Source organism: Acanthaster planci, linkage group LG19 (assembly GCF_054643075.1).
Source record: "Acanthaster planci isolate LZ-2023a linkage group LG19, COTS_SCS, whole genome shotgun sequence".
Taxonomy (NCBI): Eukaryota; Metazoa; Echinodermata; class Asteroidea; order Valvatida; family Acanthasteridae; genus Acanthaster; species Acanthaster planci.
Window position 1 is genome coordinate 7692066 of NC_141795.1, and position 17655 is coordinate 7709720.

At 41.8% G+C, this 17655-nt stretch overlaps 1 protein-coding gene across 1 annotated transcript; it reads left to right on the top strand.

The window, feature by feature from the left end:
- Positions 1-1319: 1319 nt before the first annotated feature.
- LOC110977504 (protein SpAN-like) lies at positions 1320-12787 on the top strand. Its single transcript, XM_022231716.2, has 13 exons — positions 1320-1491; positions 2367-2571; positions 3210-3342; positions 4067-4139; positions 4500-4694; positions 5614-5740; positions 6093-6218; positions 7408-7514; positions 7997-8115; positions 9455-9750; positions 10309-10424; positions 10824-10939; positions 11413-12787. The coding sequence occupies exons 1-13, from the start codon at positions 1405-1407 to the stop codon at positions 11543-11545; spliced, it is 1833 nt and encodes a 610-aa protein (XP_022087408.2). The 5' UTR covers positions 1320-1404; the 3' UTR covers positions 11546-12787.
- The last annotated feature ends 4868 nt before the right edge of the window (positions 12788-17655 follow it).

A 17655-nucleotide genomic window follows, 5' to 3' on the forward strand; every position in this document is an offset into this window, starting at 1 on the left:
AATCCAAACAAGTACAAACCATTTTACTTCGTGTGGTTACTTGGCAAGCAGTTTTAAGAAAACAGAATTTAGTGAAATGTGAGCTGTTGTTTGGTTGAGATCGCGTTTATTTTATATTCTCTTCCAAATTTGAATTTTCCCGGGGGGTTCAAACAGTATAATGCGGGCTGATGAAGTGTATTATAGCAAACGAGTTGTTTAAGACAGACAAAGTAGTCCTGCGATTTTCTGACAAATACAAAACAAAACTACACGAAGCAGACGTTGCGCCCTTTGTCAAAGTTCGGCGCTTTTTCCGGTTGTTTAGTTTAGCATCTGGTTTTGGAACTATTCGGTACTGGTCTGTTAGTTCGACTCGTGTGGTACTTTCCACAAACTCCTTGTTCTACTTCCATTCTTTACACATGAGTGCCGCAGTTTTTCTCATGAATCCACGCATTACCATGGGCGGAGATCTGGGGTGGGGGTGGGATATATATCCCCCACTTTTTGACGTGGGGGAGGGGATTACCAATAATTATAATCACCTCTCCCCCCCTTTCAAGTCACTGACAATGCACACCCTTTGCCTGCACCAGCAACTTTTCCGGCATCACGATCTCACGTGGGGATGGAGGTCATGCTGAGCTTTAGGAAATCCTCCCCCGCGTGTAGCAAAAAATCTCCGCCCATGCCCATTACACCTACAACATTACAGTAATACCAATTCCTCCTGTTTTACCACTGTTGATTTTTTCGTCGAAATGAATTGAATTATGCGGAGAATTCAATACTGTCTGAAATGGTAATAATCTCGTGCGTCGCGTTGCGGTACTCGAATTAATATACAAATAGTGACAAAGATTGGGAGTTATTTCAACTGATAAAATAATTAATGGCAATGTCAGTTACTCTTAGTGTAAATATCCTGATGCATTATACAAAAGGATTCTTTGAATAGTCTTATCATTATTACCTTATTATACATTTCTTTGTTTTGTATTCAAACACCCCCATATTTATCTTTTAATATTCCCATCACGTAATCTAAAGGAAAAAAATGACTCGGGAACTTCTTACTATACTTTTCAACAAGCTTATACTCTGGAAAGTTGAAAGCAAACTCCAATTCGTTGAGCTCAAAGTTTTTTTTTTTTATCTTAGAAACATTCCAAATGATATTCGTGATGACTGCCAGTGTTGTGACATGGAGCTTGGCAGATGATCATAAATATTCACTAAAACAGGGCAAAAAACTAATTACCGGTTTTTTATTATTCACGGCGATTTTTTGCGGCGCATCAAAGAGAACAAGAGCATTTAAAGCCAAGCCCACTTAATGAGAATTCCCAGGCGGTCGTACTGCACTCTAGCGACGCTGTCGACTTACGTTCCACCAGGCTTCTGGGATCATCTGCTACAGCCATGACGCGGCTACTTCTGGTCCTAATTTTCTTCACATTTAAGAAGTCTGCGTGCGGCGCAAAAGACAACTCTGTAGATTATCACGGGGTGAAAACAAGTTCTTCTCCTGCCACATTTCATATAACATTCTCATATTTGTCGTTACTTCATCAAATCAAGTAGAATTTGCGATTCATTTTTCCGGTGCTCAGTTCTGTGGTTTCTAAATTCATGGGTCAAAGATGTACTGAGTCACGATCGTTTTATTAGCGTTTTATTTCATTCTTCATTTGTGAATAGAATAGACTCAGTTATCGAAGAGACAGCTATACCGGTGTTGCAAGAAAGTGGAACTTCAATTTTGCATTCTACAAACCGGTCCACACGTTGTCAGTGGTCAAATGCGAGACTCTATCCATTCTAGAGCTGTAGTTCAGATAATTCAGTTCTTTGGGGAAATCGTTGAAAGCATGTGACGAGTGGCCCCACTGTAATTGGCCAGTGGCGAAGTGTGCAAAGTTGGTTCTATTAGCTACGCGGTATACAAAGTTTGCCCCTCGCCGACGCAAAGCTTGAAACAGTACTTACTTACCTCCGTTATGAGATATTGTTAAAATCGTGATGCCAAAACCCTACCATCCTCAGCGTTTATATGCATATACACAGTTGTAAATTCTCGACGCACGCGTATGGATGGACTCATTCGAAAATGCAGACCAATTGGCGTGTTCGATGAGTTTCCACGAGTTGACTCGTGTTTAACTGCGTCCCAATCGTCTCGCTTGTTTTGTCACAGCACACACGGTCATCCCCAGGTCTGCGTTTCCCCGTGTAAGCTAATCGAACGCACGCTAATAATGAACCGAAGCGTTGATTTTTTTTTTAAATGCTAATCAATTAGACTGGGCCAATTACAAAGCGGCAATTGCTTTGCTTGGCCAGCAGTATAAAGCAAACCAGGTTTTGATTGGACCCAATTCCAGCCACACCCCGAGTCGATACATCCAGACCCACCTGAACAGACAGAAACTCCGGGCGCCTTCCAGTCGGACATGATGCTCACGGACGATCAAGCGGAGGAAATCACCTACAGCTTTTTGTTTGGAGACGTTCATCCGCGACGAGCAGTTCGAACTAGTAGATGGCCCCAGGCGATAATCCCCTACGAGATTGATGGCAACTTTGGCGGTGAATATAGACCCTTTTACTTCACTTTATTAAGAAAGCTTAAAAGCAATTATCTCGTGCAGATTGCACTATAGACGAGCGTCCAATAACTAATATTATCATCATTTGCATTATTAGTAAGCATTCATAAATACCTCCGAAAGTTTGCATCTTCTGATTGGTCAGAAGTCAAGCCAAGTCACATGACCGTTGCGAACAGGCTCTTATAAGACCAGTTAAAAACGCACTTGGAATGTGCATTTGTTTCATTTACAGCACGCTCTGACAAAAACATATCATCCAAAAATTGGAATTCCTAAAAAGCTGAGCCAATGCACGTTATATTTTAACAAAACAGAAATGAGCTGATTGGGTCTTTCCCCAGATTAGAGTATGACCAGAGAGTCTAATCTCTCACAATTTCTGGAAGTTATTTCACCTGCTTTCAAAACTGTGTGAACATAATCCTTATAAGTTGATTACAAAGTATCATTCCGCACACGCGTTTGAACTGTGACACTCCAAGCCACGGTAATAATTATGTTTATACTGCAAGCTGGATGTGGGCTTTTACCTATAGGGGGCAAACGATCACTGATGAAATTATCATCAACTTAAAAAATCCAGCACGCTAAAATGCTGTCCTCAAAATATTTCAGAGGGAATGCGTACCAAAATCCGGGAAGCCATGGATTGGTGGCGAGAGGACACATGCATAACTTTTGAAGAATACACGCCCTCAGGAAACCCTGACAGTGACCACCGCGTGCGTTTTAGGAAGGTGGCTAGCGGGTAAGTGCAACTGGTTACATCAACAGACTTCGTTCAGTTTTGGCCGCAGGCAGGCGAGAATAACATGCAAGCCTACATTGAAGCCATTGGCTTCATCAAGGGCGCGTTAGCCTTCTGTACAGATAAACGTGTGACTACCGGTGGAGTTGGGGGGGGGCAACGCCTCCGGGGAACTCTTCCCCTGAAAAGAGCCTGGCTACAGCTTGGGGGATTGCTCCCGGGAAATCTCCCCCCCCCCCGAACCAGACTACGGCACTGGTGACTGCCTGTCGCATGCAAGACTTTTATACCTTCACTGGTCCCCGCACTCTTAGGGGAAAAATACCACGGACGTCCGTGGAAAATACCTTGCACAAGTTTGTGAAACAAGTACGACACAGCCCCAGTTTCATCGAAGCATTGTTTGCTGATTTGCAGCCTTTCTTCAATGTGCATGCATGCAATTTCAATGTGAGCGTGCGGATGCGCTGGCCCAGTTATTGTTCAAATTAACGCTATATACTATCCAATGAGGCCTAGGGCTCGTAGAAATTACACCAAGTATCCTGAAATAGCAGTCCACTCCAGATCCCTGTGATGGCAGTGATGACGTTAAGGTAGCGTCTTCGAATTGGCTATTTGGTATTTGTTAAATTTATTTTGAGATGGGAGGGTGGATACAAACTTTCATACAGAACACTCGTAACACGAAGTCACCGTCATGGCTTTTATAACTTCGTTACAGGTGTTGCTCTGATGTTGGGATGATTAACCATTTTCCCCAGTACATCAGCCTCGAGGAAAATTCATGTGACTTGGTAAGTACGTGTCAGAGATCAATGTCAAGCATGTTTAATAGGGATGGTCTCTCATAATGTTTGTGTATGAAATTGAAGAAATAAAGATGCTTCATACATGTTGTTCAAGGAAGCCATCTTTTGTTAACTGCTTAAGTTGCGACAGGAGAGCACAAAAGGTCTACTCATTGTGTACCCCTGTGGAACAAAAGCTAGTTTAGCTCGCCCGTTATTATTTGGATGAGTAATCACGGCCAAGCTTGCACACCGAACAACTTGACGAACAGAAGTCACTATGGCGTGCATAACCTTTGATATCGGTTGGCTTATAGCGAATGGAATAAATTGAAACATCGCGGCTTCCATCCTTTCTTTTTACAGACGGGAACAATAGCGCACGAGATTGGTCATACGGTGGGTTGGTGGCATGAGCACTCCCGAATGGACAGGTATGAATACGTGACCTTACGCCCAGAGAACATACAGGACGGCGAGGAAAAACAATTTGTTCAGCACGACAGTGAGACCTTTGGCATTCCGTATGACGTAGAATCTATCATGCACTACGCGTCTACGGTAAGCACTGGGTTGGCTGACCTCGATGCATACAGAAAAATGGCGACAAAATTCTGCGGGCGCTACGATGCGTCAAGGCCGCCGAAACGTCTAGTTTCGACGCCGTTGTTGAAGACGAATAGGCTTAATTACTGGATAGTTAACACAGACTTGAGCCGTATCTCTGAAGTGTGTGTCGTGACACTCAGATGGGCACTTAGCCTGCATCCAATCCCGGTGTTGCCTCACCCCGCTGTTAAGGGAGGCTTTAAAGCCAAAATGCCACGCCCGAAGCTTGACAGTAATACATTATAATAGGCACGTGAACTACGCACGTAACAGCTTCAGCATATTATGCGGGGCCGTGGGGCACAAAAGAGGGGGTAGATGAGTTCGCTCAAGCTGACGTGAGTGGCAAAGTGGGTAAAGGAAAAAAGGGTAAGTTCTGATGACGTCCGTGGTGCGAATCTATTTTTCTTTCTTCGAGCCTGCTGTTAGCGAGGATCAATTTTGAAAGGTTTTCAATTTTATTTTTTACCCAAATTTGTAGCCTTAACTCGTTTAATTCAAGGAAGGGAAAAGTGCTTACTTCGACGGGTTATCGACTTGACCCCCTCTTAATAGCTTGGCACTCAAATCATATTATATTACCATATACACACAGCACGCTTCGAAGTGGGCATTTTGATTGAAGGCCGCGTTTAGTTTGACAGCAGTGGACGGTCGGATCAGGTGGAAGGAACAATACGTAAACCTCACCTTATTTGAGGCGAAAGAGCTACCGCCAACTTCAAATTCTGCCGTGCTTCACCTTGGTGAATTCTTTACTTGAGATACACGGACTTGATCGGGGAAATGGGGGAATAAATCAGGGAAGGCATTTTCAATGGGCCGGCATTCTGCTCCCGATGAGCCTCATTTGACCTTTTTGTTTCACCAGTATTTCTCCAAAAACGGCAAATTGACCATCGAACCAAAATATCCGCTGGACATGTTCAAAATGGGCAACCGCAAATTCTTCACATTTTACGACAAGAAATTTGCAAATGTCATGTACAACTGTTCCCGTGAGTATATTTCCTTTAACCTTCTCGTCTTAGAATGATTTCAGGCAACTCTGTTGCTTTTTGTATGAATTCTATTTCATAAATTCATACTTGCAGAAATTCCAGTCACCAGGGAATTAACACAAACTGTAGGGACAATAGCCAAAAGCACCACTCTGATTACACATCTTCCATATGGTATGAAAATGTATCCCAATCGCTTTGCCTAAAAGCGATTATAATTTTACCACATAAGCACACTTGTCAAAGATCGGGAGGAAGCTCCCAAGTCTTCCTCATCATTCAAGCAGGATATGATATTGTTCAAGGCTAACCATGTACATGTACAGTTATTCTTGTAATTTTTCCCCAGAGAATTGTGAAGATTTGCAGTGCGAAAACGAAGGGTACGTGGGAAAAGATTGTGTGTGTCACTGCAAGCCCGGTTATAGCGGTCAACATTGTGAGGTGGATAATGGAGATAGCGTCGACGACGGTGGTAAATTTCACAGAATTTTACTTCGACAAAGCATTCAAGTAACGTTCATTCTGCGTGTGAGCGACATGGTCGTTCAATTCACCTGTATCCACAACCGTTAATAAATGAGGCGTTTACAGCCAAATGCCTCTGTTTGAAGCGTGCCGGTAATACATTAAGGCATGAGATTAACGTTAAAGCTTACGGTGAGAATTTTCATGTAGGGTCCTCGGCATAAAAGAAGGAAAGAAAGGAGGTTGGTAGAACTGGCTTGCGTGAAAGAGTGGGTATAAAGGAATTGGTTGGAATAGACCAATTGCGGCCGCTAAATCACGTGACCTATATTGGGTTTCAACCCCACAGCAACGTGTGCTTTGAGTGTTGTTTACAAAAAAATACTGTAAAGTTACGATATAATACTCAGCACATCAGTAGTCTGAGTAAGGTACCTACCGTCGGCTTCAGTTTGGGTAAATGATACTAATGGAACACTTTGCTTTTGGCTGACGCCGTGTTTATTGTTATTTAATAACCACTACAGGTCACGTGATTCAGTGGACGCAATCATTCAATTATGCTGGACGCGTTTGGCACTCGTTTCCTTCATATTTTTCTCACATTTTTGGTGGTAAAGATCAGTTTTAAAATGTCAATTCCCGGCTTAAATTTGTAGTGTAAAAGGTTGTTTTGAAAGGTGCTTATATTGGTGTTGGAAACAGTTTTATATCCAGCGGGGGACGGTGGGGGTACAGTTTTTCCTTAGAGACATGTTGCTTATTGTTTGTATCTTAAGTACTCCGTAGGCACAGCATCCCAGAAGCGGTACTACACAATGTACTATCGTTTTAGGGGAGAGGTAAGCCTTTGCTTAAACCGGTACGACGCATACAGCACAGAAAAAAAATACATAATATATTACCGCCATCTTTCATAGAGTGGCATTTTGGGTGAAAGCACATTTTTGTCCACAGCGATTGGTATTGGGATCGGCTGCCTCGATTTATATTTTTAAAATTTCTTTAACAATAGGGATATTTCGAGTCCTTCACAGAACAACAACTGTTCTAATCTATCATTTAATAAGAAACTCGAAACAACAACGAATTGGAACCATAGCCGAATAAAATGAGTTTCTCTAATCTTGGTCGCTTACTGCTCTTTCGGTGCAACTTAATATATTCCCTTTGGCATATCTCTTTTCTCACCCTAGGCTGCATTCGGGAACTGGAAGCTGACATTAATATTGATAAAGTATTTACTTCTCCTGGTTACCCCAAAGGATACGGACCCAATTTGTTTTGTACCTGGCTGATCACGGTAGGTATTTCGATTTGTCAAGTAACACAAATATTGGGTATGAAATGTCGTAATCAATCCCCAAAGCTCAGTCCAACATGGAAAATGCCATAAATATATATCCTTCAATGCTAATCCTTTTATCAAAGACGCATGAAGCAATGGTCACGATATTTCATATTTATTCTCTTTTCCTAAAAATTAGGCTACTTGTATTTTCTTTTGGCTTTGATCCTATGATCCCAACTGTAGGCGTGTATCTTTACTGCTGCTTGTAAGGAAGTTCGATTCACAGATCTTCATTCCTTTCAGGAAGAATTCGGCAAAAGGTGATGGGCCTACATACCAAAAATGTGGTAGACAAAATCAGGCATTAAAAGTCCAGATGATTTCTCCGTAATAGTGAAAGCCAAGTCCTAAGATCTGTAGAAAACTTCCGAAGAATTCGGAGCCGTTGCAAGCGGAAAAACAAATTGAGGATTAGGAAATTTTTTTATTAACAGGGTCCAGAGGGCACAACCGTTTCTCTCAGCTTTCTTGTATTTGACACAGAAGCGTCACATTGTCAAAACGACTATGTCAAAATAAGAGAAGGCCCGGACATATACAATGGCGGGGACAGGTGAGATTAATCGTTTTGCTTATCGTAGTTTAATAAAGCGACATTCTTAAGACAAAGAAGATTTTTTTGGCATTCGATGTTCCAACTTGGGTAAGCAAAGGGAACATGGCATTAAAACAATGGTTACAATGAAAACAGCCTTACCTCTGCAACCGATAAAGAAATCTGTTGTGGCGTTATAAGAGAATGCAGTATCTTGTCAATAGACAATTAAGGTTTTTCCGATTTGTTTGTTTGGAACATACATTATTCCATTTCAAATTTTTATGAAATTTTAAACCTTCGACATCAGGCTTTGAACATCGTCAACATACCTCCTTAAGGCTCCTTGAACCAAAGAGCTCAGAAACTTAAAGTACATGCAGATTTATATGTCATTACTACCGAGTCGGCACCACGCTTGTGGCCAGGATGTGAACGCCCATTGAGTATCTCTTTGTCAACTCTGCTTTGAGCAGAAGAACCCCCTCATCGGTTGAAAAGAGTCATGCTGGTGGGGAGTGCTCATTTTGCCAGTGTGCGACTGCAAGCTGTGCATTTCGTACTCGTTTGTGAGTCAGCGAAGTGTATTTCCCACATCAGGGGCCTCTTTTACTCTAAGTTCCCTCGAGGCCCATCCGATTCGTAAGTGTGACGTCACTTCATTTTAAACCGCGCCCACTGCACATAGAGTTAAATGGAAGCGGAAGTTACCGCGCAACTTGTCTATTCATCCAACTGTAGCGTATAATTCGTGGTGCGTGTGCGTGTATGACGAAGAGTACCGAAGTTTGACGTCACTGTGAACCAGAAGTGCAGTGCAAATGAATGGAGTACGCGCGCGTGTTGTTGCTGGTTCTCGCGCTAATGCCTTTTACACTAATTGTGCGCGTGACGTATTCACTTCTTTACTCTATAGAGTGTTGCGACTTGACCCAATTAACGCGCATGTGCATGTTACTGATCGTGCGCGCGAGGGCGTGCCACTGTGGTGTACAGCGGTATCTACTTGGATTTTAGTCTGTAGGTTTTGAAATCAAAGTGTTTGGTCCTCCTGTCTGTTAGACACAAATAAGAACAATTCAGTTAGCAATATTTTGGTGCGCAATCTGAACAGAAAAACGTATAATCTGAGCATTGTCCTCCTATGATTGACACAGTAACATCGGTCGGTATGAAATGTTTAAAAAGTGCGCTTTTCGGTACACGTTATCCCACAGGATGTCAAACATTTCCATATACTGAGGGAGAGCATTGCACAAAAAGTGTGTCACAGAAAGTGTAATCGTCTAATCCTCGAAAATAATACCGTGCCATTATTGTTGGAGAGTAACCTTTTTGTCGCACTTTCCATCTTAAGATACTGTGGCCACACCCCGCCGGAGACAATCCAATCTGTGGGCAATCGTATAATGGTTATGTTCATGTCAGACGGTATCATAAGCAAGAAAGGCTTCTTGGCGCAGTACCGAGCAGACAACGTCTCGGTCCCACCAACCACCACCCAGCCTCCGCTTCCCACTACCCTGCCCGCAGAAACAACTCAGGCGTCAACCACTACCCTGCCCGCAGAGACAACTCGGGCTTCAACCACTACCATGCCCTCAGAGACAACTCAGGCTTCAACTACTACCGAGATAATAATTCCAAAATGCCGTGAGTCTTTTGTTTCATTTGATTATTTTTTGGTGTCTATCTATGAGATCGGTTTACAATACCGTGTGATAGGCCTCCCTTTAGAACGAGGGCGAATTTTCCCGGCTAGTGGGAGTTAGACATTTCCCTGCGTAACATTTTAATGCCTTTGTAGGGGGCAAAGCTAAATCGTGGGACTCTACGCGCCCTTTTGAAAGGAAGAAAAGTGAAAAGACCTCCTCCCCGCCAATTACCTGTTCTCTAATTTTTCCAAACCAAAACGTACTCTTAGTTTGGTGGGACATGGCCCCTTGAATCCGCCAATACCCTGTGGAGGCTCTAATTTCGACCTTTCTGGTAAAAGTCGATTTAAACTTCTACGCTCCAAGAGCAATTTCATTTTATTTTATTTCTTTAGAAAGGCGACAACAATAAGTCACGTTGAAAGGTTTTGAACGCACGTTTCAATTTAACATTTCCTGTGGGATGGCGCAGTGAGTCGCTTTCCCTGTTGAGATATTTGATATCAAGTCTGACGATTGGTTTACTTTCGCCATGTCTAATGACCTGTTCGCACAGAAACCGTTGAAGGAACGTGCGGGGGGACTTTCAAGAAAGATTCAGGTTGCATCGCGTCTCCCAATTTTGGGCATGGCGAGTACAACAACGACGAAGAGTGTGTTTATTACATCCAGGTGAGAAGTATTTCATGTCAATTATGGATGGCCATGGCTTAAAATCTAGATGGAATTTCAGTTCGTGGTCATCGGTAATTTCATCTGTGCAACATGTACTTTTGAGCTGTAAGGTAACAGATTTGTCACTAGATATACACCTTGAAAGAACACGTTCACATTTCGCAAATTCTGTGGGCTATGCTACGAAACTGTGGCTCCGAAAACGAAATGAAAAACCCGTTTTTAAAGGTCAAATCATTTGCAAACCATGTACCGACAAAGAAGTATTTGAAGAACTACGTGGTTGCATGGAAAACGTGATCCCGAAAGAAGGTTATCCTCTTATGGAAGTTGATCCATACTCGAAGTTCTTAATTAAAACGCTATTCATGCCTGCCTTCTTGCTTGACAATGCAGGTTAAAGCAGGCAAACGAGTCGAATTGAGGGTGGAACAACTCGACGTAGAACATCAGGCTACGTGCACTTGGGACAAAGTAGAGATTATTCCTGGTCCAACACTTGGCTCTGTGAGGTAAGCCTTAGAGGGCTCATGCATTTAACTTAGGTGGGAACACAGCTGGCGGACATTTCTTTATACTCTTGTTAAATGCATTTGCATCCTTTTTGGGTAATCTTATTGGGGAGTGCCCTTTTTATAAGATATTAAAAAGCTTGAAAATAATTGTCTATGCTATTGTGGCACTCGAAGGCGCGATAGCTGTGATATCACGAAAGGAAGACCCTATCCATGTCAGAGTTCTTGTCAAAATTTAGAATATAAGACTTGTTTAATTTGCTTTCTTGGTGACTGCCATGAATCGAAATATCAGTGAATGACCAAAGAAACTTTTAAGATTTTGAAACATCCAAAACTAGCAAAATTCGTATTGAAATAGTTGGATCATTGAGGTTTCACACTTTTCCTCAAGAGCATGCAATTTTTTTTCGTTTACAGATGTTATGATTAACTAAAGTTAATCTCAAGTGACTCTTTTTCCTTCTCAGGATGTGCGGTGAATCGCCTCCAGAGGGCACTATTGTGTCACTGGACAATACGATGACGGTCAAGATGATCAGCGATGCACTCGTCGCTGGAGGGGGCTTTGCAGCGAGCTTTGAAGCCATTACTGTGGTCTAAAGACAATGACAAACGCCCTGCCGCCTTTGGAACGTTCAAAGTGTTAGTTCTTGCCTACCAGCGGCTGGAAAAATGGCCTGCTGTCAATTTTAAACTTCCATGCAGCTATAAAAAAAATATCAAATTGATCCTACCAAACTTAGGCTTTTATAAGATTTAAACACTCATTGCTGTTTTAGGCAAAGCCTAAAAGCCAGTTTCTACAAAATAGGCAAGCCATATACCAGTCGTTGGCAATAAGGGAAAGGCCTACCATTAGGGTATATCATAATAATGAAAATGTAATATTTCAAAATTTCATTAAAAGAAGTTGGCTCATTACATGCGATTTAAGTTGGTTCAATTGCTAGCATTTTCAGCCTTTTACGCCATACCTGGTCACCTCTTTCTTCGCAACAAAATCGTTAGACTCAAAGTTTTTTTTATTAAAGCGGTTCACAGTCATTATGCCTTCACATTATGTGACTTTCACATTATTATACCAAGCTGTTTCACAGTACTGCATACTTAAGTAATATAATCAGAAAACGTACTGCTGAAGTGTACATCTAAAAGGTTTTGTAGGATTTCACTTAACCGTCACAGCCGGGTGAGGGAGGACTCGCCCCCCCTCCAAGAACTTGGCTGCGCCATGCTCGATTTTTTGAAAACTTTGCATATATACACGTAAAGAAGCGCATAAACAATATCAAGGTGAAGTTTGAACTCAATCGATTGTTGATGCGATCATTTGAAGTTTAAGGCTACACGCGTGCCAGCGCGCGTGTAGTGGGCACCACAGTGGGGAAAAAGTAAACACAAAGAGTCTCCTAGACACCCTAAAAGGCTTAGCCTTAAAAAATACACTGCCACGATATCGGACAAAAACGTTAAGGGGGCGCATACAAGTTCATTTACTCAGAGGAGTAACCGTCATGCTAAAAAAAAGTAAAAAGGAAATAGCACTGACCAAGTATGTGTTTCATAATTTGAGGTGAATCACATTTATCAGATCATGAGTAACGTCCTATGTGGCTCACATATCGGTAACTAAAAACTGGGATTTCAAGTTCTTAAGATATTCTCTGAGAGTGAGGTACCAACTGATTAGAAAAGATTTCTGCTTGCATTACTTAACTTTGAGATAATCACATCGTATGTTAGGTAGATTCAGAACAAATTATATGGTGTTCTTCTCATTTCATTTTTTAGAAAGAGTGTCTATGAAATAAAAGTATCAAGCAAAGCAACAGAAAATGGTAAGACTTGGATGTCCTTTCACCAGACTAATTCTCCATACCACGAATGATGTCGGTCTATAAACAGGTATGCACATGTATATTAACAAACTCACTTTTTTTGGGGGGGAGCGAAAACCCCGAGATTTCCTATTTTGAATTAAATTTTTCATCACTGCAAACATAGTTGTTGAACGAGCTGCAGTCTGAAATAGATTAAACTGTAAGATAATTCCGTCAGTCGCACTGCTATGAAACCGCAAGCCACCGAAATGAGTTGCAAGTCCCCTTTACGAATCGAAGTCGATCGGAAAATCAGTTACGAATGCGCAAATTTAAAAAAAAAAAAGGGAAGCATGACTGACCAATGGCTTTGATCTTCTTATTCATGTATATTTCCATTAGGGTTGGATATTCAACTCGCTAAAATTGAGAGAGGAACGTGTACCCTTTTAAGACTGCCTATTTGACCTTTTACCTTAGATATAGAGAAATTGCGGACCTTGGAAGACGTCGAGACGCTTGATGGCGGCAAACATACCGGTCCTCCGGACGCGCTCGTTGTTCTGAGCATGCGTGTTTAGTTCTGACCATGCAGATATCTTCCATATAGGAGCTTTCTTCAATAGAGAAACGCACATACTGTATACCCTTTCCGCGATGTTACGAAAATTGCCAAAACTGTTAAAAGCCACTGCAATGAACCGACAGGAATATAGACCTACCGTAAATTTACATGAATTTGGTGTTTTCAATCTTAGCTTACCTCATTTCCGTAGGGATTCCTTTAGGTTTACAAACGGTATACGAGGTTTATCATCCACTTCGAAATCCACTGTCAACAGGCTACCTTGCCCTCCCTCTGAGGTTAACTTGACACCTCGTCGAAGGTGATCTCAGGTCTCCTCAAATTCCTTGCCCTACTCCTATACACGTGAAAACCCCTTATCCTTTGAAATGAAGAAATATCTCAAGCGCGCATACTAAATGAGGCACGGCCATTGTACCGCCAAGGCCACCACGTATGCATATTCAGCATTCAAACCAATGCAAGTAACAGAAATGGCTCTGATTGAATTCCTTGGGTGTGGCAACCTCTCCTTACTACCATTTAAACAACGACTGTTTTTAATTCCAAGCCACACAACATCAAACTCGGTTCTTACAAACGAGTACCCTGCAAACACAAAAGAGGGAAATCCTCACTCTCAAGAAGAGTGCCTGAGTCCCTTATAAAGCAACTCCAACAGAGTGAAACCACTCCAAAAAGAACGTAGAGCTGTAATAAAAAGAAGAGCTGGTATAAAAGACAACTATTTTTCGAGTTGTTCTTTATATGAACCCTGAGTGGAAATTTTACTCTTTATAGGAGTGTCTCCAGCTTTTTTAAAGAGAGTTTTTTGGCTACCTTTTCAGAGTGGTTTCACTCTTGAAATGGTTTCAAGAGTGGTTTTATTCACTCTAGTTGCATTCAGGGAGAAATATGTCGTTGAAAATGTTCATTCCGTGACCACCAATTTAAGATTTTGGACGTCATAGAGACCCAACTCGATAAACTGGCTGACTCACATGTGAAGAAAGGGGAACTGAGAAAAGACAGAAAGCATGTTCTATCCTCACTCCTCCCTTCATTCTGCCGGCCCTATAGTTGAAAACATGGACATGAAATCTGTCTTAATGAAGAGAAGAGCATGCACTTTCTACAAGATGACCTGTTTTGGACCATTGACAGACTTTTTAACCTAAAACACAGAGGCAACCTTGCTTGAAAAAGAGAACGGTGCAGGAAAGTGATTAAAACCTGAGCTAGGAAACGTTCACAAGTACTTTCGCTCAGTGTTTATGTCACTTATCGAGCAAGATTTTTAGCGCCATTTTCTACAAGGTCTAATTTCCTGGGCTCTATGTCTCCACAGTGTGGCACCGACATTCAAACAGGTCTCTGTTGCAATATTTATGCAGATCCTGACAACAAGCAAGTTATTCAAAGCCTTTCTAGTCAAAGGGACCCCCAGTTCGTGCCTACGAATCTCTAATATATTCATACATAACCCCTCCTGATTAAACTTGAAGAAAATGCCGTTGCGTTACCATTTCAACACCACGACTAAAACGCGTCGCAACATCCACGCATGTGTGTGAATTTGTTACAGATGTTTAATTACTGCGTCACAAATGTTCAGAAGTCCGACAAGCCGACTAGCAGATGAAGTTGCTATAAGATAGCAATTTTCTGGAGGTAGAATTGCATAACAGACTGAACACATTCAGTCTCGTCTTCAGACGCCTTCTGCAACTTGCAAGTAATTGTATAAGCGCGTACATAGAGTTTCACGCTTGTCTTGCGATAACTTGACAAAATTGTACTGTTGAAAGGCTCCTTGAACGCTCAATGAAGCTTGGACATATTTGAATGCATTAAGATTCTTAGGCTAGGATAGGGCAGATCGATTTTTACTTCCCTGTACTAGTCTGCGTAATTAGACACTCCTTATGCTTTCATTACAATTTCACCGGCAGATGTAAGTCTAATTGGGTCGGCATGATAAACCATTATCCCCAGGCTATAATACTCTCCGAAGAACAGTGCAACACGCGGACCAATAACTCTACAACAGATGTGAGAATGAGTGAGTAATTGCCGAAAAACACAAACCTCTTAGAATTTTACCAAAAAAATTGAGAATCTTCTGCAGACTGTTATTGATGCGTGAACTCGAATTTTGTACAAAGTTCACTGAACTAGAGCTAACTTACAAGCCTGGTTACAAACTGGAGGTTTTAAAATTCACACAAAGTTTCGATGAACAGAAGAAATTATGACGCCACTGTGACATTGTTAAGCTCAAGCACATCAAAATACAAATGAGAAAAGATCCTTTTATCAAAGATTTGTGAGGTTGAGCATTCCCTTTGCCATTTCCCTGGCAAATAGAGAGGCTGAAATATCAAATCAACAACTCATGTTGTTAAAAAGTAGTTCTAATTGTTAAATGATTAAGATGTTTTTTGTCTCTGGACATTGTGGCAACGAGCTACATGATCGCCGACATTGTTGACCGGTGATGGAATGCTGGTGAGTGGTGATTTTGTACACGGATCGACAGGTTGGAACAACGTAAAGGATTTCGGGCAGAGTATTCCGTCAACTCGCAGGGTAGCTTCGCCAACCCGTCCACGGCCTCGGCCACGGTCCACACCACAACCAAACCCAAGTAAGGAAACCCTTGGCCCCTGGCTATCGACAGAGCTTCCAACGACTTCCAAGGCGACTGGAAAATGTGGTGAGCCCCGTGATACTGCCATGTCAGAGCAAATTCAAGTCAAAATAACGGTTTAAATGAATCGAAAACTACTCTTCACTGGCTTTATTTGCAATTCGAACTTATTACTTAAAAGTGGAAACAAGATTACTTGATACACGAGGAATGCAGTCTTCCTGGCATCTTAGGGCCAAATTTGATTTGCTACAATGCTAAGTCAATTGTGAATGAATTCAAATCATTTGAATGCTCGAAAACAGACCCTTTGCAACATGGGTGAAAATTTAATGCATGACTACTATACGAATAAATTTTACCTCCTGATAAAGGCGCAGAGAATGACAGGCGTGCCGAAAGTCATTTAAGTCAACATTCTGCAACTGTGTTGCAAATTGTTCCCGTAATCAGGGAAGAACTCAGTTAAATCACTTTATTTTAATGAATTTTAATTACAGAAGCTGTGACAGGAACATGAGGTAGATATTTCACGAACTCCGGGTGCGCAGCATCCCCTAATTATGGGATTGACGTATACAGTAACAACGAGGAGTGTGTTTTTCATGTTCAGGTATGCATACATGAGGCCTAACATCTATTTCAGCATGAAACCCATTCCTGTGAATTTGAAATTCCATGTTCTAAGCATAGGACTATAATACCCCTACTTATCTGAGCAAGGTAGACAAACCCGAGTTCTGTGAATCAATGGTTAAATAAACTTCAAAATTAACTAGAATTCAAAAGTAAAAACGTGCGATCCGAAGTTGACGTAGACAGTCGTGGCAGCAACTCATACTTGACATTTGACCCTGTCGGGTACATTGTTTAAAACCTTGAAATAGTTGGTTGAAATCTGGAAGTGTTTTAGTTCTGCATCCTTGATTCCAGAAGTTAGACCTGCTTTCCGTTTCAAAGACTGATATGCAACACTTTAAAACCCTGGAACAAGGGAATAGGGTGTTAGATCAGAGAAATATCACAATGTGTCAATTTGTTTTAGCACACGAACCTCCAGTGCAACTTTTGCCAGCTATTGGATCGGGTTTTGGTCGAGGCACGACATATACAACGTCATCGCCAGTTTTGTGTCAGGTTGAAGCTGGTAAATGCATTCATCTGACGGTGGAGTCCCTTCACATGGAGTATCACGATACCTGTCTCTGGGACCAGCTACAACTTGAAGTCATTCCAGGGGGCAAGCTCGGCTCAGTGAGGTAAAGTGTTGAACATATTCATTCACCAAACCACTCATCAATTGAGTTCCTGAAGTTATTTTTCCCTGTCTTTGTAAAGTAAGGTTGTGGTTGGATCAAGGTCCCCAAATATCTTGCTTTAATGAGAGCAAAATGTGTGAAAGTAGTGGAAACAAATATATCAGCTATCAGGGTGTGTGGTTGAACCTCCCCAGTGGTTCATTTGTGTTGCTGGACAACACGTTGACGGTGGAGATGACACCAGCCTCGAGGGCTTCACTGCTGGGGCAGACGTACCAGCCCACAAGTGGATAATTACAATGAAAACGCCCACTACTTGAAGAGTTCAACTGCGCCTCATATAGTAATATTTTGATGTATGGGTTAGCTTAGAGTTGAATTAAGTATCTCTTATATTTGGAAATTTCGCTCTTTGA